Consider the following 18,620-nt stretch of genomic DNA (forward strand, 5'->3'; position numbering starts at 1 on the left):
CCCCCCCCCCCCCCGCCCACGGGCACCGGTACTTGGGGGAAGGGGGTGGTGGGGGGGCTGCACCCCATGGCACGGCCCGGCCGGGGCACGCTGGATGCTGCACGGACATGGAGCAGCCGAAACCAGGATGCTCCGACACTGGGATGCTCCGAAGCCGGGATGCTCCGAAGCCGGGATGCCCGGCCATGGGCATGGTCCGGCACTGGGATGCTCCGATGCCAGGATGCTCCGACGCCGGGATGCCCGGCCATGGGCATGGTCCAGCACCGGGATGCTCCAGCCCTGGATGTTCTGGCACTGGGATGCTCCAACGCCGGGATGCCCGGCCATGGGATGCTCGGCCGTGGGGATACTCTCGCACCGGGATGCTCCGACGCTGGGATGCTCCAGCACCAGGATGCTCAGCCATGGGGATGCTCCGGCATCGGGATGCTCGGCTGTGGGGATGCTCCAGCACGGGGATGCTCAGCCGTGGGGATGCTCCGGCATCGGGATGCTTGGCCGTGGGGACGCTCCGGCACTGGGATGCTCCAACACTGGGAAGCTCCGGCACCGGATGCTCACGGAGATGCTCCACCACGGGGACGTGGCCGAGCCGATGCCGCCGGGTGCCGGATGGACACGGAGCGGCCGGAGTTGGGACGTGCCAGGCACAAACCAGCCAAACTGGGGAGACGAGCACGGCCGGCGGGGGCACCCGGGAGTTTGGGGGGGGGTGGGGGGGAACCGCGGGGACCCGGAGCCACCGGGAACAGGGACGGGACGGGCGGACACAAGGCCTCCGGCTCTGCCGGACCCACAGCGGCCAAAACCGGGGTGCGCCGGGGCCCCACCAGCCAAACGGGGGCCGTGCCCGGCACCGTCCAGCCTCACAGCTGCCCCCCCGGGACCGGAGCCCCCCCCCCCCACCCCCCCCCACCCCCAGCCCCACGTTTACACCCGCCGCTCCCCGCTGTACATAAGGGGGTTGGGGGGCGCGGGGGGGGGGGGGGCCGGGGCTCTCTCTCTTCCCCCGCTTTTGGGGGGTTTGGTACCTGCTGAGTTGATTTAGGGGGGGGGGGGGGGTTGGGGGAGGAGGGGGGGCCCGTTAGCGCGTTGGGGGTGGGGGGGGGGGTGGGGGGGGGAACGCAGACCCCCGGGAGTTGACGTCTGCGGCCGAGACGCCGCCGCTTAACTTATTTGCTATTTATTGCAGTTCCTTTGGATAATTTAATATTATTTTTTTTTCTTCTCTTGATTTGATTTTTTTCTTTTTCCTCTTTTTTTTTTTTTTTTCTTTTTTCTGTCTAAATAAAATAAGTTTAAAACAAAAAAAAAAAACAAACAAAAAAAAAAAAAAAAAAAACAAACCCAAACCTAAAAAAAGCTTAAAGGAGCCTCTGAAGCGTCTCCCACCCAGGGGCAGGGGGTTGGGGGGGGGGGGGGGTGGGGGGGGTGGTGGTTTGGGAGGGAGCGGGGCAGGATTGGCCCCGGCGCCCGCGGGGAAGGAGCAGCGGCCACGGTTCCCGGTAGTTTCATCAATAAATCAATTTATTTAAAAGAATATGTTACAATTAATTACACTAAGTGACTTTTTAACCAAACGACGGGGGTGGCTGGAGAGCGAGGAGGGAGACACCGGGAGCAGCTGGGGGAGGGAAAAGGTGGTGGTGGTGGGGGGGGGGTCTTGTGTCTTTTTTATATTTTTTTTTTTAATTTTTTTTTTTCCTTTTCTCCTTTTTTGCGGGCTTTTCGTCGGTTTGTGACTCGCCAATAAAACCCACGGGCTACCGCGGCGGAAAGACAGCGCCGTGGATGGCAGCGAAATCAGGGATTTTGGAGGGGGGGGGCACAAAATGGGGGGGGGGTGGGGTGGGGGGTTGTGACACACACGTTTCACCAGCTCTAAACCAACCGGGGGGGGGAATAAAAAAAAAAAAAAAAAAAAAAAAAAAAAAATCACTGCTGAGACCTGACGCTTTCGTGCCACGGATGGGCCACGGCCCAGGGGCTCTGCTGGGGGTGACGGGGGGGGGGGGTGTGTGTCGGGGGGGGGGTCCCCGCACTTCTCCCACCTCCCCCCCCCCCCCGCTTGGCACAGGGCTCCCGAGGACATGCCCCCCCCCCCCCCCCTTTTCCCCAGGGAGGGCCAGAGACGCGGCCGAGCGCAAATCCAATTACTGCGGCGCTGGGCTAATTAATTCCCTGCTCCCGGCCCTCGCCTTCGCTCTCTCCCGGGAAGACCCTGCTCCGGCCGGGGGTTTGACCCCCCCCCACCACACACACACCCACGCGGAGGCTGGGAATGCCGGCCATGGCATCGGGATGGCGGGGGGGGGAAAACCACGGCGTGTTCCCCGTTGGGGTTTTATGGCCATTATTTTTTTTTTCCCCCTAAATCTCCCCCGGCAGCGCCAGAGAGGGAGCGGGGATGGGGCACGGTGGCCAAAGGCTCCCACCGAGCCCCCTCCATCCCAGCATCCCGATATCCCAGCATCCCGACACCCTGGCATTCCAGCATCCCGATATCCCAGCATCCTGACACCCTGGCATTCCAGCATCTCAGCATCCCGGCATCCCGACATCCCAGTGCCCTGGCATTCTGGCATCCCAGCACCCCGTACCCTGACATCCCGGCATTCCAGCATCCCAGCACCCTGGCATCCCGGAATCCCATCACCCCAGTACCCTGACATTCAATTATCCCTGCATCCCAGTATCCCAGCATTCTGGCATCCTGGCATCCCAGGACCCCAGTATCCCAGCATCCCAGCACCCCAGTATCCCAGTATCCCAGCATTCTGGCATCCTGGCATCCCAGCACCCCAGTATCCCAGCATCCCAGCACCCCAGTATCCCAAAATCCCAGCATTCTGGCATCCTGGCATCCCAGGACCCCAGTATCCCAGCACCCCGGCATCCCAGTATCCCAGCATTCTGGCATCCCATCATCCTGGGACCCCAGCATCCCAGCATCCTGGTACCCCAGCATTCCAGCATTCCGGCATCCCGGCATCTCGGCACTCCAGCATCCTGATATCCCGGCATCCCAGAACCCCGGCATCCCAGAATCCCAACCTCCCGGCATTCCAGCATCCTGGCATGCCGGCATTCCAGCCCCCCTCCCCGCCTCCCCCCCCGCCCCGCCATCCCAGCATCCCGATATCCCGTCCCCGTGGCCTCTCCCAGGGAGGGGGCAGAGAAACCTCTTCCCGAAATATTGTCAGAAAAGGGAAAACTGAGCCACCGCAGGGACATGTGTCCCCCCCGGCATCGTGCCCCCCCCGCACCCACTGTGCCCGGTGGCGGGGGGGGGGGGGCGGGGGGGGGGCTGTGGGCCACGAGCATCTCCCAGATGGTTGCCCAAGGGCGGGGGGGGGCAGCAGCATCAGCATCAGCATCTCCCAAATACCACACACAGCCCCCCCCCCCCGACCCCAGCCCCACGGCTGCTGGGGGGGCGGGGGGGGGGGGGGGGGGGGAACGACACACACCGTACGGAAACCAGCCTGAAAATGAAAAAAAGCAGCTTTTCCACCTTATTTCTCCTCCCGGGCCCCATTCGCCCCCCCCCCGCCGCCCCGAGCCCCTGTGGCCGCTCTCCCAAAAACCTGGGGGTCTCGGCCCCCCCGCCCTGCGTCGGGGCTGGCGAGGGGACTGGGTGGGGGGGCGACGGGACGGATCCTGGAACCCCCCAGATCCCACATCCCAGCCGGGCTCCGCTCGCTCCCGGAGCCCGACGTCCCCCGCCATCCCTCAAAATACCCAGAATGGACCCAAAACGCAGGCCAAGAAAAAATAAAAAATAATAAAGTCAAGGGCTGGTGAAGGCGCCGAGGGTCCCCGCGACATCGCTTGGGCTGGGGTTGCTTTTTTCCCTTTTTTTTTTCCTTTTTTTCTTTCCCTGTTTTTTTTCCTGTTTTTTTTTTTCTGTTTTTTTTTCTGTTTTTTTTTTTCTGTTTTTTTCCTGTTTTTTTTCCCTTTTTTTTCCCTGTTTTTTTTTCTGTTTTTTTTCCTGTTTTTTTTTCCTTTTTTTTTCCTGTTTTTTTCCTGTTTTTTTTCCATTTTTTTCGTGTTTTTTCCTGTTTTTTTTCCTTTTTTTTCCCTGGTTTTTTTTTTCTGGTTTTTTTCCTGTTTTTTTTTTCCTTTTTTTTCTCCTGGTTTTTTTTCCTGTTTTTTTTTTCCCTGTTGTTTTTTTTTTCCCTGTTTTTTTTTTTCCCTGTTGTTTCCCGCCCCCCCCCCCCCCCCCCAAAGTCAGGTGTTTTTGAAAAAAAAAACCAAAACGCAAACCAGGATGGGGTGGGGGGGGGGGATGCGTGTAAAAACGCAGGCGTTAAAAAAAAAAAAGGTACTGCCACCGCCGTCAAACTTTAAAAGAAATATATATATATACATATGTCTATACATGCACGGAATTTGTATATATAGCTTTGGAGGGGGGGGTCGGGGGGGGGGGGGGTTATTGTTTGTTTTTTTTTTTATTTTACATACATATGTCGGACCAGTGCAAACGGGCGACGTTTCCAGTTCCAGTTGTAAAAAATAAAAGCAAGAGTCCGTCTTCCGGAGCGGGACCCTGGGGTGGGGGGGGAAAACACACGGAGCCCCCCCCCCCCCGGCCCTTTGGCGGCTCGGCTGCCATCCAGCACTGCTCCCCCCCCCCCCAAATTCCAGAAACACTGACGTTCACAAATGGTATTATTATTAATAATATTTAGTTTAAGGGCTTTAATACAATAACAGAATTTTAAGTGTTAATCGGGGAAATGGGGGGGGGGAAGGTGGGGGGGGGGGGGGGGTGTCACGTTCTCCCGCGACGAGGGGCTAAGTGGCCGCGTCCCTCTGCTGTGACCTGACCATCTGAAAGATGTTCTGAAAGAGAAGAAAAAGGACATTAAAAGGGCTGGCACCGGGGGGGGGGAGGGGGGGCTGGCTCGGGCTCTCCTGCCACCCCGAGCCACAGCCCTGCGGGTGCAGAAGGGACCCGGGGGGGGGGGGGGGGGGGGGGGGTTGTGGGGGTGTGTCTGTCCACCCCCAGCCCAGGGTGACAGCCTGGGGACGGCTGCAGAAGGGACCCGGGGGGGGTCTGTCTGTCCCCTGCCCAGGGTGACAGCCTGGGGACAGCCAAAGAAGGGTCTGGGGGGACATCCTGGGGGGGTCTGTCTGTCCCCAGCCCAGGGTGACAGCCTGGGGACAGCCAAAGAAGGGTCTGGGGGGACATCCTGGGGGGGTCTGTCTGTCCCCAGCCCAGGGTGACAGCCTGGGGACAGCCAAAGAAGGGACTGAGGGGACATCCTGGGGGGGTCTGTCTGTCCCCAGCCCAGGGTGACAGCCTGGGGACAGCCAAAGAAGGGACTGGGGGGACATCCTGGGGGGGTCTGTCTGTCCCCAGCCCAGGGTGACAGCCTGGGGAGGGCCACAGAAGGGACCCGGCGGGGGGTCTGTCCGTCCCCAGCCCATGGTGACAGCCTGGGGACAGCCGCAGAAGGGACCGGGGGGACATCCCGGGGCGCGGGGGGGGGGTCTTCTGTCCCCAGCCCAGGGTGACAGCCTGGGGCCAGCCACTGGGGCCACCACGAGCCCCCAGCCCCACGGGTACGGAGCTCGGGGAGGCAGTGGGGCGAGGAGCTGGCTTTGGGGGGGGCGGGGGGGGGGGGGGAGGCCAGGGCTCGCAGCCAAATCGCCCCCCAGATCCCCACGTCACCTCACAGCGATGTCCCCAGCACCGGGGCACGTCCCAGGCCCCAAGTCCCCACTGCCACATCCTGGCCGGTACCGGGGAGGGCGAGGATCTAACCCCCACCCCCCCCACGGCCACGGCCTTCACTCAAGCCCAGGGTGGGAGCCGGGAGAGCCGGGACTCACGGGAGCTGGGGGGGGGGGACTCTGACCCCCGATCCCGGACGGGGACGTGCCGTGGGCTTGCGGGAGCTTTGGGAAGGGGTGGTTGGGGGGAGCCCCCCCCCCCCACAAGGCGGATCCGGCCGAGCCAGGGCGATTTTGCTGCCCATCTCGGGGCTGGCTCCGATTCCGGATGGGAACGATGCCAGAAGGCAAGGGACGGTCCCGCTGCGTCCCACCCTAAATCCGTGGCCACCCCCCCGGCCCAGGCAGATGTCCCCACCATCCGCCCGGCTTCTAGGGGCGTGCACTGGTGTCACCCTTCGGTATTTTTATATTTCAGCCCCGAAGGATGATTTCGCCTGCCTGCTCGGCGTCACACCGGGGTGCTGGACACCCCCCCAACCCGGCCCCCCCCCGGCATCTTCCAGCTCCATCCAGCCCAGACCGCAGCGGTCCGGGATGCCGCAGGGATGCGCCGTGCAGGAGGACGGCCATGACGTTGGAGGGGGGGGGGCAGTCCCCAAACCGAGGGGAGAAGGATGAGCTGGGGGTTTGGACATGCCAGGGACCCCTCCTGTCCCCCCCCCGGGGGGTTCTCCGCTGTGGAGAGCCACGGCGCTCGCTGGGATCCGGCACATCCCAGCTCCTCTCCGGCACTAACGAAGCCTCCGGCGCTAACGAAGCCTCCCCGTGCCGGAGGAAAAGGCAAACGACACCCCGCGGGGGAAGCGGCTCCGAGATTAAGGAGGGCAGGAAGGAGGCCAGGAGCACCCCTGGGAATTGGAGGGTCCCCCCCCCCCGCCACCCCCCAAGGAAGCCCCGCTCTCTCCCGGCTCTGCAACCCTCCCTCCCTCCAGAAAAGGGCCGAAGGCTGCAAATAACCCAAATTCCGCTTGCGAGAGCTACGCCGAGCCGAGCCGCTGCTCACGAAAGGAGGACGGAGCCGTTTCGCCGTGTCCCCCCCCCACCAGGCCCTGGGGGGGGTCACAGGTGACAGCCCCCCCACCCCCCACCCCATGGCACCGTCTCCCTCCCATCCCACAACTTCACCTACACGCTCCGAGCCACCCCAACGTCCCCCAAGGGAGCTTGTCACCTGCAATAAGCCAGCCTCCTCCCATCCTCAGCGCCCCCCCCGGACCCCCCCCAGCCCGAGAAGGGACACAAGAGGAGCCACCGCGTCCCCGGGGGAGCAGGAGGGTCCGACAAGGAGCCGGGCTCTCGTCTCTCGGCAAGAAGAAAGAAGCTCAAACCCCGCTCTTCCTCGGCGCACCCAGCACTATCTACCAGCATCTGCTGGGGGGGGGGGTTGGGGGGGGGAAAGGCAAGCCAGCAGTTTACGGAGCACTAAATATATCGGTAAAGTAGCTGCCAAATTCCATCAATCGTTTTATTTCACCCTGGGGAGAGAGAAAGAGCCAGCGACCGGTCAGAAACGCTCCCGCTTCGGCAGCCTGATGCTGGGGAGGGGGGTGGTGGGAAGAGGCAGCGTTTGGGAGGCCCCCCCAAAGTGGGTTTTTGGAGGGGGGGGGGCCGGTGACCACGGAGCACACGCCGGGGGTGGGGAGACGGTGCCAGGAGCTGCTGCCAAGGGCGGATGCGTATAAACTGAATGGGAGAAAAAAAAAAACAACCCCAAAAAAACATTTCCCTGGCAGGGGAGCACCGGGATGTTTAGTATCCAGGACCATTTCAGAGGGAAGGAAAAAGCAATTCCCCTGGTTTCCAATTCCAGATCTATTATCGTGGATGCCCTCACGCCCTGCCTCCTCCTCCTCCCTGGGGGGAAACTGGGTCCCTCGCTGCTAGCGATGAGCGAGGGACAAACGTGAACCATCCCTGGGAGGCAGCAGCTGCGGCACAGCCCCCAGCTCTCCCCACTCGCCCACCGGCTCCAGCCGCTGCCCGGACGAGGCCGTTTCATTTCCCGGAGCCAGAGAATCCTCCGGCCCTTGTCGGGGGCTGCCCCGGAAGGAACGCTGGGATGGGAAGCGGAGCGCTTGGGAAGGGGAGCGGAGCCCCAGCGCGGTTCAGGCGAATGGCAGCTCTTTGGTTCTGCCGAGCCGCCCCGTTCCCCCGCCGGCAGCAGGAACGAATCCCTCCCGGCGGCTCCGGGCTTTGTAGAGAAGACATCAAACAGCCGCTTTTAAGTGGGAAGGGGCAAGGCAGGAGGAACACACGCAGACAAAAGCCTCCTTCGCACGCATTCGGGGGCTGAGGGTTTACCCCGGCGCGATGGCGGGGAGCCTTATCGGGCAGGATCTGTGCGGCAGAGGAAGTATCACACAGGGCGGGAGGCTCCCACACCCCCGCCTTTCACGGCTCTTTCCTGAACGGGTGACACATCCCACACCGGTGACGCATCCCACACCGTCTACTACAGCTTTCTGCTGCCCTCTTTGATGTCCAACACTTTCTAGCCAAGGCGACCCAGCTCCTCCCCGAGAGCAGCACCTACCCGTACCGCCGGGGTTAACAACTTTCGGCCTCGCCGCACACACCACGGCGGCGCTTTCGCTCCGACAACTTAAATAACCCGCAGCTATTTCCGAAGCCCGAGCAAAAGGAGGAGGATTTGGAGCGGGGGGAGGAGGGCAGAGCGCCGGGTTCCAGGCTGGCAGAACGGCACGTCCGCAGCCCCCCGCCGAGGACGCTGCGAGCTCGCGGTTCCCGGCGCGCACCACGTCGGGGCGTTTATACAGCGTCACACAACTCCCCGGGCGAGCCTCGTCCGTGCGTACGCTACGGCAAAAGGCGCTGGGAGAAAAGCCTACGAGGAGATATCCTAGAGGATTCAGGGACGCTTCCTGGCGCCTCTTGAAGCAATTTAAAGTGTTTAGCTTTAAATCCTGTCCAGCTGAACGCGAAAAGGGCCGGGGAGAGAGCAGCAGGAGGAGAGGGGTGCGTTTAGGAGGTGCTACAACACAAGCGGTTTTGCTCCCTGCGGTTAAAGCAGCGCTGCGAACGGCGTGTGTCAGTCCCCTAAAGGTCTTTGCTGCAGAAAAACAGAAGAGAAAAGCCAGACGCCACTAGCCTGCGGCTTGCAGGATCGAGTCTTCGGTCCTTTAAAAGAAGCGGTTGTCCCCTTTACAACTGCGCCTCCGGGGAGGCGAAGGGAGCCGCAGCTCACGTCTCAGCCGTCAGCTGCGGCGGCGTCATGTCCCGGGTCATCCAAAGCGCGGCGGAGTCCAGGAGAGCGGCAAGTCAGGACCAAGCCAGGAAAAACGGCCTTTAAGCGCAAAGCCGTCTCCACGCCACGAAGAGCGGCAGCGGGGGATTTAACTTGGCGGGTTCCCTCCAAGGAGAAGCCGCTAGAGGAAAGGAGACCGTCCTACGCTAAGAGGAACCGGAGCGGAGAAGCAGGAGAGACGCTACGTCAGCAGCAGAGCAGCCAGACCGGCTCAGAGAGCACAGATGCTGTTCGTTTTCAGCCCGATTACCTTGCTGCACATATTGTCTTTACTGCAGTTCTCGTTATCCTTGCCTGTTGCTTCCTCCTCCACCTTCACAAGGGGAAAAAAAAAAAAAAAAAAAAAGGGGTATAAATAAAAAACTCAGAGCCGGGGACACGGGAGGAGACTGAAGAGCTGGTGCTGGAGCGGCTGGGAGAGCATCGGGACGGATCCAGGGTGCTCCGCGGACGTCAGACACGGGGGGAGCTACAGAGGAGCTGGGATTTGGAGAATAATCCCAGCAACCCACGCGGGCAGCTTCTACCGCGTGAAACAAAGCGAGCCACAAAGATTTGTTCCTACAAGGGACAGAGAGGTCACCTCCAGCTGGGGCACAAACCCCACAGCCAAGTTCCTCGGCCGAACTCTATAACCACACGCTGTCGAGCCCCGCGTCCTCCCTGCTACAAGGCTCAGGGCCAGGACAAAGCGGGTCCGGGCTCCAGGGGACTCCTGACGGCTGTTCCTGCAGTTGTCCACGGGATAAACGGGCTGAGCTGGGTCTCCGCAGGCTCTGGAGCGCAGCCCAGCACCAGGAGGTCTCCTCGCCCCTGCCTGCCGGTCTCCTGTCACTCGTGGGAGGTTCAGCTTCCACCCCTGAAGCTTAAGGCCAGCCAAAAATCCCGTTTTCTTATTTCCTGGGAAACTCTTCCAGGTTTACACTCCTCCATCCCGCTGTTACATCCTCCAGCAAGCGCGGCTGCCGCGGTCCAGGCCCTGCGCTCTCTGCGCGTCTCCAACACGCCTCCCACGCCAGCGCGGTGCCGAGCCTGGACCCCGGCCGTGCCGAGGACGAGCACCAACACCCCCGCCACGGGCCGATGCCCAGCAGGCAGGAAACTTCCAGGTAAGGCAAGAGGGAGGCATCCCCCCATATTTAGGAGCGGGCAGCTGCAGGGCAGATTTTCCCGGATCACCATTTCAGACTTGCTGCGTTTAAGCCCTATTTTAGGTACCCGAATCCATCACCTGGCTGAAAGGAGCCATCAGCGGAAAGCGGAGGGCTGGTGCCAACAGCACTGACGGGATCAAGGGTAGCAAGGGAGGATCCAACCTCCAACAGTTGCTTATCTCTGACGCCGCGAGGGAGAGGGCCATCTCCGGGACAGCAGAGACATGGGATGGGGATTCGGTAGCCGCACAAACCCAGGCCAGAGCACCCTGGGGCCGGCTGAGCGAGCCGACTGCACACAGCTTTTCCAGTTGGCTCTCTGCTTCCTCCCGGCAAGCGGAGCTGACGGGAGCAGTCCCTGGGGAGCAACAGATGTGGGACAACCCCAAGGAGGAGCAGCAGATGGACGTGAGGTGATAAAACATCTCCCTGGGGTGGGAGGAGAGGAGCTCAGAGTCAGCTCTTGAGCGCAGCTTCCACCGGCGGAGGCTGAGCAGGCACCTCGGGCTGCGATTCGGAACAAAAAGCCCCCCAAACCTCCCTGTGCTTCTCGGCAGCTTTTCGACGGAGGCTCTCACAACCCTTTCTGAATAATTCAGCAACCCGCATCGTCTCTGCGGAGGACGGACGTTTCGCCATCTGCATTCAACAGCCGACGGCGGGGAGCGAGCGGCTGCAGCGGCGCAGCCTGGGGAACTGGTTATCCTGGTCAGTCCCGCCTGCACGAGGCTTTCCCGGCATCTCGCTCCAGCTGCAATACGAAACGCCCTCCACCTACCGAGCCCGGGGTCTTTGAAAGCCAGCCATCCCACCCCGGCGCTCCCCAAACACCCGGTCTCACTCCTCGAAGGGTCCCGATTACTCCGCGTAGAAGCCGCTGCTGCAGGACCGGGCAGAAACGCTCGCCGCTAAAAGCCTCCCGTAAAAGGCGAAGCCGTTTCCCTGCGGTTGCGGGTTCTTACCTCCTTCCTCCACTTGAGCTCGCAGAAGACCCGTTCGAAGCACTCGTGCATGTAGTTGAACTGCGAAGGGAAAGAGGCGTCTCTCAGAGCGGCAGCAGCCCCAAGAGCCGCCCTGGCACCCATTCGCCTTGGCCGGCGCTCCCCGTGCTGCGGGCTCCTCCTGGTGGCCACCGGCCCCCGCGTCTCCTCCCACCCCAAAAGCTGGAGCACGGGCTGCTCCTCCAGCTTCGAGAGGGAAAACAAGCAGGTTCCGGGCTTTTCCTTTGCAGAGCTGCAAAGAAGAGGGGTACTTACATAGGGGGTGAAGATTTTAACCCATCGGGGTTTCTTCTCTCCTCGTGCGTATTCAAAACAAAATGCCATTCCCTCTTCGTCCGTGTCCCACCGCTGCATTTCGTCCCATTCGAATGCTATTACCTGGTTCTGAAGGGAAATAAAACCCGGGTGAGGGCAGCGGACCGTGAGGAAGGGGAGGTTTAGGGCAGCTCAGGTGGCAAAAGTGATGCCAAGAGGGAACGAGGACGCCCGGGGACAGGTACGGGCCGGGGAAGCAGCAGGGGAGACCCACGCCAACACCCACAGAGCAGCCAGGTAAAGCCCTGCGCTCCCAACCACTGCCAAAATCCTCTCAGCAGCTGTCCCGAGCCCGCCCCGAGCTCCGGGGACAGGGCGCCGGTGCTGCGTCCCTATGGCAAAGGCGAGGAGCCCCAGCTCCTCAGGACCCCCCCTTACCTCCAGCTGCCCCTCCTCGGTGCAGGCGTGGAGTTTAAAGTGCTTGATGCTGATGGCTGTGATCACATGTCCCTTCCGCCGAGAGTCACAGGAGCAATGGGGGAAGATGATCTCGTTGTAACCCTCGCACGTCCGTAACATGTTTAAATACTGCGGAGAGAAAGCCGCAGGCGTCGGTTTGCTCGGAGGAAGGGAAGGGAACCACCCCACACCCGCCCGGCATCCTCCTGCTTCCCCCACCGCCTCCGCCCCTCGCACCCCCTGGTGCTAATCGCCCCCTCGGAAATCCCTGGCTTTACCCCAGCCCAGGGAGGCTGGATCCCCTCCAAAGGGCACCGAAACCCCCAGGCAGGGCTGTGCCGGGGAAGGAAGGAGACCCCTCAGCTGCTCATTCCCCTCTCCGAACCCTGGATCCATCCAGGTATGGATAAACACAGAGCTCCTCGCAGCCTCCAACACCAAAACCCCTTTCCCAGGAGAGAGGCAGTGGCCGATCGGCACAGACGCGCTCCCCCGGGATGGTACGGATCTGAGCGAGGAGCTAAAGCAGCCCCGGGACCGAGAGCCCCGCTCTGGCCTGAGCCACCCCCGTCCTCGCTACGGGCTGAAGCTGAGACCAGAAAAAGGGGCCGATGCAGGATCCGGGTTTCTCAGAGTCCTTCGATGCCCGTGCTGCAACTCATGAAAAGGTTCAAAGAGGTATTTTGGCTCTTTGTTTCTGAGCGTAGCGCAGTGAGGACACCGGAGAAGCGCGGGGAGCTCAAGAGTCACAGCTCAGGACGTGGCAGAAGCAACTTTATGTTGCACCAAGAAAGGTTCACGTAGGGCAGAACTATGAGAAAGACCGGAGTGATTTTTTTTTTAACCAAGGAAAAAGCCGCGCATCCAGAGGGGAGGAAGGGGCCAGATCCTCAAGCACCGTGCTCCAAGCAGGACCCTTAAGAGCATGGGGGGGAGGTAGAGGATGAAGTACTTTGGCTTCACAGGCTCTTTGGGACACAGATGTTGTCTTCTTGACCTATTGCACCTGGGGTGTGTGTGTGTGTATATATATATGCTGGGATATACCCTTTCCAAAGATTCAGATCTTTCTCCGGCGGCCAAGGAGTGGGGCAGAAACAACCCAGCCATGAGATAACCCGCAGGAGGAAGTGTCTATTTACTAATCTTTATCATTAGTTAATAATTAACCTTCTTGGCTTAGCGTTTCAGGTGACCTTTCCGGGGTCCGCCCCAACGCAAATCCCCCCAGCAGGGACCCCTCGGAGCTACCGCAGCCAGCCCAGCCCTGAGGAGAGTCTGAGCAGGGCCGGCCAAGCTGGAGAAGGGAATCCCAAACCCATCAGCTCCCGGAGAGCGGTCGGGCTGGCTGGGAGAAGGCCGGAGGGCTGCAGCGAGGCAGGGAAAGGGCAGCCTCCAGCAACCCGGGAAGTTATTTACAAGTCAGATTCTTCCGCTCTTTGATCTTGCGGCCAAGCTCGCGTCTGGCAGATGAGCCCAGGGCATCCCCTCCATGCCGGGCAGGCTCATCCCGTCGTACCAAGCCCCCGGCATGTGCTTGGCAAAGCGGTAAGAGGCAGAAAATCCCTGACCAGACAGCGAGCTCTGACACAGGATCTGCAATCTGGGAAGACTTCTGATGGACGAAAAGAAACTACGGCACCGAGGGGGCAGCAACTCGCATTAGGAGCGGGCCAGGACCCACCCCTCCCTCGGCTGACCCAGCACCACCATCTCAGAGGCAGGAGGAGACCTTTGCCTCTCAATTACTCGGAAGAGCGAGCCGTCCCCGAAGGGCTGCAGGTGAAGGATTGCTACACCACACGTTAAGCACCTCACCTTTCAACACCGGCAATAACCCACAAGGTTTTATCGCTGCCTTGTTTGGAGCCGAGTCAATGGGTGATCTTGCCAAGGACAATGTTCCAACGCGCCAGGCACGAGGGGGTGGTTTTGGTTCACGCAGTAGCCGACCCTCGGGCACAGGCCAGCCCTGCGCCTGGCGTTCCTGCGTCCGCACGGCCTGCCAACCCCTCCTGCGCTGAGCCCGCACCCCCACAGCTCTCCACCGTTACCGCTTTCCAAGCAAGACGGGTTTTCCAAGGCTGTGTGCATGGAATGGTTTGGGTTGGAAGGGACCTTTGAAGATCGTCTGGTCCAACCCCCTGCCCTGGGCAGGGACATCTTTCACAGACCAGGTTGCTCTGAGCCCCGTCCAACCTGGCCTTGAACCCCTCCAGGGATGGGGCAGCCACAGCTTCTCTGGGCAATTTGGGCCTGTGTCTCAGGGAGGGAAAGCAAAGAGGCCAGGTAGGATAACTCACCATGACCATCTTTCTCTGCTCACACAGCTTCTGTAACTGGTAGGACTTCTCCTCTGCTTTGATGTAGCCTTTCTTGACGTCATCAACAGCCTAAAGAGAAAAAGGGAAAGGAAACCCAGGAGGTCAGACCAGGGGACTCTTCACTGAGTCACGACGCTTTGCTTTCCTCGGCCGGCCCTGAGGCTGAAGGTACCCGCGCAGGACTGGCCCTCAATTTCACGCTCCGTTGCCAATACGCCAAAGGACGCTTTGGGAGCCAGGGATTCATGTCACCCTACCTCCAGTAAAAAATTACAGCTCTTGGGCACCCACCTGATGGAAGAAGTAGGTGACCGCCAGGTCATTGTCATTGAGAAGAACCTCCTCCTCTGTAGTGAAGAGCCATTTCCGGATGGTCAGGCACGTTCCCGGCACCGCCGAGGTGTAATTCTGCACGTAGAGTTTGTGGGGGAATTCGTTGGGCGCCAGTTTGCGCACTGGAAAAAAAGCACAAAAGACACGGAGGTCAGCGCAGAGCCCCACACAGCCTCAGCAGCGGCCATGCCCCTCAGCCCCAAGCTCTGCTCCAGGGCCCTTCCTTCTCCTCCCTGATCAAATCCAGCCTTTTTCCGTACCTCCGTCCACAGTGTCAGCCCACGCCGGCCACCAGAGCCCGGACAAAACCATTGCTCAGCCAAGCTGGAGCAGCCAGGCCATCAGCAAGCCCCTGACGAGACATTTCCTGCGTTCAAATCTGCTTTGCCCAGCTACGATGGACAAAAAAGGCGAGTACATCTCCTCCGTCAGGTAGGGATACGGCTGCCACCTTACTGCAGACGGAGCTTATGGTTTCCAGAGAAATTAAACGGAGCGTATCCAGACAGGGATAAACGTGGATGTTTGCAGTGAGTGTCCAGAAAGCATGAGCCGTAAAGGTTAACTGGAGTTTTTTTACTTCCCAGCGCAGTTTGAGGAGCGCGGCACTCACGGGAACGAGGAATTAATAGCTCCCGTTAGAGTCTGGCAGCGTAAAAGCCTCCTGCGTGGGACCGTGCCAGCCGGCTGCAGCGTCCCGTCGCCCACGAGCAGGAACTCCCCGCACAGCCCTGCCTCGGCAGCCTCGAAACAACACGCCGAGCCTCCAGCCCTGCTCCTCCCTCCCCGTGTCCTGCTCCGTCACACGCCGGCACCCGGGAACCCCCAAAGAGCGACCACAAACCCGGCGGCAGAGGCAGTTCTGCAACGTCAACTGTTCTACAGGAGACTGGCGGTATCTTGGCTGCCCCAGGGTCAGCATCTGAACGCGAACCCAGCCTGTTCTATCAGATGAGTCGTTTTAGGAGGGTTTTAAGCAGCTAAAAGTTGCCCCTGCCATTCAGCCAGAATCTTGTGAGCGCGAGGAACAGCCCTAGGAATCTTTCCTGCAAGGCACGGTTTGCCGTACCAACGGGATGAGTTTGAGACTTACAGAGGTGACAATCCAGGGATGAAGGTAGTGAGAAATACACTTGGTTTAAAACCCAACACGGGGCGGGGGGCGGGAGGGGGACGGAGGACGGGACCAATCCAAAAAACCAACCACAAACCAACCACGACACCCCTTTTGTGGCGTGACCGTGACATTTTGGCCTCTCTACAGCTTCAGCGAACCCGATGCGAAGCTGGGTGAAACCAGAGCCTGCTGCGGCCGGGGATGCGAAGAGCAGCCGGGAGACCCCAGCGGGCGCTAAGCTGGAAGGAGGGCAATTAAGTAATTGCCAAAACGATGGCCCAGAATCCCCCAGTCAAACCTCAGATACCACCAGGATTTAACCGCCGTAAGGAGAGACGAGAAGCTACAATGCAGCTTGCAGCACGTCCCCTCCAGGGCCTGGGCATCGCCCCACACCTACGTGTGCCCTCCATCCTCTTTCCTTTCCCATCCTCTTTCCTTTCCAGCAAAGGAAAAGGAGAAGACCCATCCCAAGCCGCTCCCCGCCGGCTCTTCGGAGACGGCTGCGCTGCAGTGACGCTGCCCGCTTTTTCTAAGCTGGACCCTTTGAAGTAAAAGGCATCTCTCGGTTTAACAAAAAGCTCATCTCCTTGAACAGCTTAAGAAAGAGAAAGTCAAGCGGCAGCGGAAAAAAAGCCATCAGACTTCGAGGGCTCCTCGTTACGAGATCCTGCTGTGCCTGCCCGATTCCTCCTGGGTATGCCAGCAGAGATAAGACCTCAATGAGAGTGCCACCGGCCGGGCTCCGCGAGCGCCACAGAGCTTTCTCCTCCCTCCCTCCCTCGTCAGCGCCGAGGGGATTAAAAGACTTACCAAAGGAGTGATTGATCACTTCAAACAAGGCGAAGTAGTTTGCGGTAATACTGTCCATTCCGACTTTGGCAGCCACAGCCTAAAGAGAACGGGAAAAGGGGGTGAGCAAAACCGGAGTCAGCAGCTGCCGGTCCCGTTCCGGGGCAAGGCTGGCTTCGTACGGGTTATTCCCAAGCATTCCAGGTGTCAGTCACCACGGAAAACCTGAATTTTACTCTTCCAGTAAAAACAGATGTTTTCTTAAGCAAAGGCTTAGACTCTCCTGCTTTCACCTTCCTGTAAATTGCTCTAGATTTTAAGTGCCACCGCGGCTGACAATTAGGTCATCTGTTCTTCCGACGCCTCCAGCCTCAGCTCCTGACAGCAGAGGCGCGCACACCTCCCCCAGGAGTTTTCTCCAACAAAACCCGCGCGCTGCTACCACAGCCAGAACGCAGAGACTCGGTGGAGGCGACGTGAAACTCGGCGTCCCAAACGCAGGAACCTACCCCGGCTCCCGCCTGCGGGGCTCTGCCGTGCAGATCGAGCTCCCGAGAGCCTGCTCTTTCGCAACCCGCCCCGGGTTACCTTGCTTGCAGCAACATTTTTAGTTCCCCTTTCAAAAAAAGGTCGTCCCCCCCGCATCGTCTTTTTCCCCCTAATCCGCTGACAGCTTCCACTTTTCCTCCTGCGGTGCTGGCTGAAGTCACTTGTCCTTGGTTTACCACTTAAAGCCCTGGGCCTCCGGCCACTTGCACACCTGTAACCCGGCCAGAGGATTCCCCAAAGGGTCACTACGCTGAATATTCAGCCCGCTGTCCTGCCACACAGCCATGGCGGGACTCCCGGGCTGGCCGCAGACAGCTCTTGGATCCACCTCCTCCACCGCAACCCCTGCGAGCCATAACACCACGATCCGTCTAGCGCTCAGAGCCATCCGCCAGCTTGAAGATATTATCGGTGAAAATTAATTCAGCGATGACTCTGTCCTTGCAGCCAAGCCTGCCAGCGAAAACGCTGCTTCAGCACGGCGGCAGGTTAGAGTTCTCCAGCGTCCCCGTCCTCTCCGCTACAGCAAAGCGGCGTCGCTGATGCCCACCCGCACTCGAGAGGAGCAAGAGGGCACCCACGGGGTCTCCGTTAACATCTGAAACATGATAATCTTCCAGTCAAGGCAAAAAAAGCAGCAGCTCACCTGGTAGACCTGGTCTGTAGTGCTGTTCTTTTTGACTCTGACCGTCACTGTCGTTATATCTGGTAGCGCTACCCGGAGCTCCACGTCCGAGACGCCGTTGTAATTCTGCAGGAGGGAAGAAGAGAGGAGAGAAATCAGCGTCACACGAACCGAGCCCGGAGCTCTACGGACTATTTATTGCCTTGTGCTGGCTAATTAAAACGGTCACTTTAACGACCGGCTGGTCTGCAAGCCTCAAGAATCCCATTCTGGTCTGCAGCAGAGAAATTCTGAAAGGAGGAAGACACGAGCTCTGCTGCGAGACAGGAAGCCGAGCAAACCGCTCCGGACCACGACGGGGTAGGATTCTCCATTCACGGGTTCGCCAGGGAGGAGGGAGAGGAACCTCCGGGACACGGCAACTTAACGCACGGCGGAAAGGTTGGGAAAACAACGGCAGTCGAAGGGCAAACGGCAGCTCCCTGGTTTCCTCTGTGCAGTGACAGGCAGCAAACTGCAGCCTTGATTTTTTGCCATGGTGTGCTGTTCAACCAACTGGGGCTTCGGCAGGGAACGTCTCCACTCTCTCCTCTGGTTTTACCAGGCATTTACAGCCCGTGTCGCAGGGAGGGTCAGGGCAGAACCTCATTGCCGACGTGCCTACCTCGTCCGACTCCGAGAGGAACTCCTGCATGATGTCGCTCTCCCCAATGACGCGTATCGAACACACTGCGGGACAGAGAGCGCAGGTTAGCGGGGTGCCGGGGGAAGGGGGAGACCTCCCCTCCCAGCACCGACCCAAAGGCGACGTGGCAATAACAACTGTCTGTTCCGCGGGCGGCGTGAAACGAGGGTGGTATCTCCAGCCCGGAAAAACCTTCTCACAGCAAGTGCTCTTGGGGCTGTATCAGGTGTCCTGGCACGGAGACTGATCCAGCCCGAATCCCCTAGGATATTAAGGAACGGCAGTGTTGAGTAACTCATCGAGATATTCCCTG

General features: G+C 60.0%; 1 protein-coding gene across 2 annotated transcripts in view; it reads right to left on the reverse strand.

Moving 5' to 3' along the window:
* Positions 1-4,342: 4,342 nt before the first annotated feature.
* SNX27 (sorting nexin 27) overlaps positions 4,343-18,620 on the reverse strand; it is a 32,934-nt gene continuing 18,656 nt past the window's right edge. Inside the window, exons 4-13 of one of the 2 annotated variants that reach the window (XM_074566643.1) lie at positions 18,287-18,351; positions 17,644-17,748; positions 16,470-16,548; positions 14,498-14,661; positions 14,186-14,275; positions 11,862-12,011; positions 11,424-11,552; positions 11,130-11,189; positions 9,264-9,326; positions 4,343-4,851 (exon numbers count right to left, since the gene is read on the reverse strand). In XM_074566643.1, coding sequence (XP_074422744.1) covers positions 4,804-4,851; positions 9,264-9,326; positions 11,130-11,189; positions 11,424-11,552; positions 11,862-12,011; positions 14,186-14,275; positions 14,498-14,661; positions 16,470-16,548; positions 17,644-17,748; positions 18,287-18,351 — 953 coding nt within the window. In that variant the 3' untranslated portion in view covers positions 4,343-4,803. The remainder of the gene's footprint in view (positions 4,852-9,263; positions 9,327-11,129; positions 11,190-11,423; positions 11,553-11,861; positions 12,012-14,185; positions 14,276-14,497; positions 14,662-16,469; positions 16,549-17,643; positions 17,749-18,286; positions 18,352-18,620) is intronic. The other variant, XM_074566644.1, reaches the window with a different exon arrangement.

The sequence above is a fragment of the Larus michahellis genome, chromosome 24, assembly GCF_964199755.1.
Source record: "Larus michahellis chromosome 24, bLarMic1.1, whole genome shotgun sequence".
NCBI classification, from domain to species: domain Eukaryota; kingdom Metazoa; phylum Chordata; class Aves; order Charadriiformes; family Laridae; genus Larus; species Larus michahellis.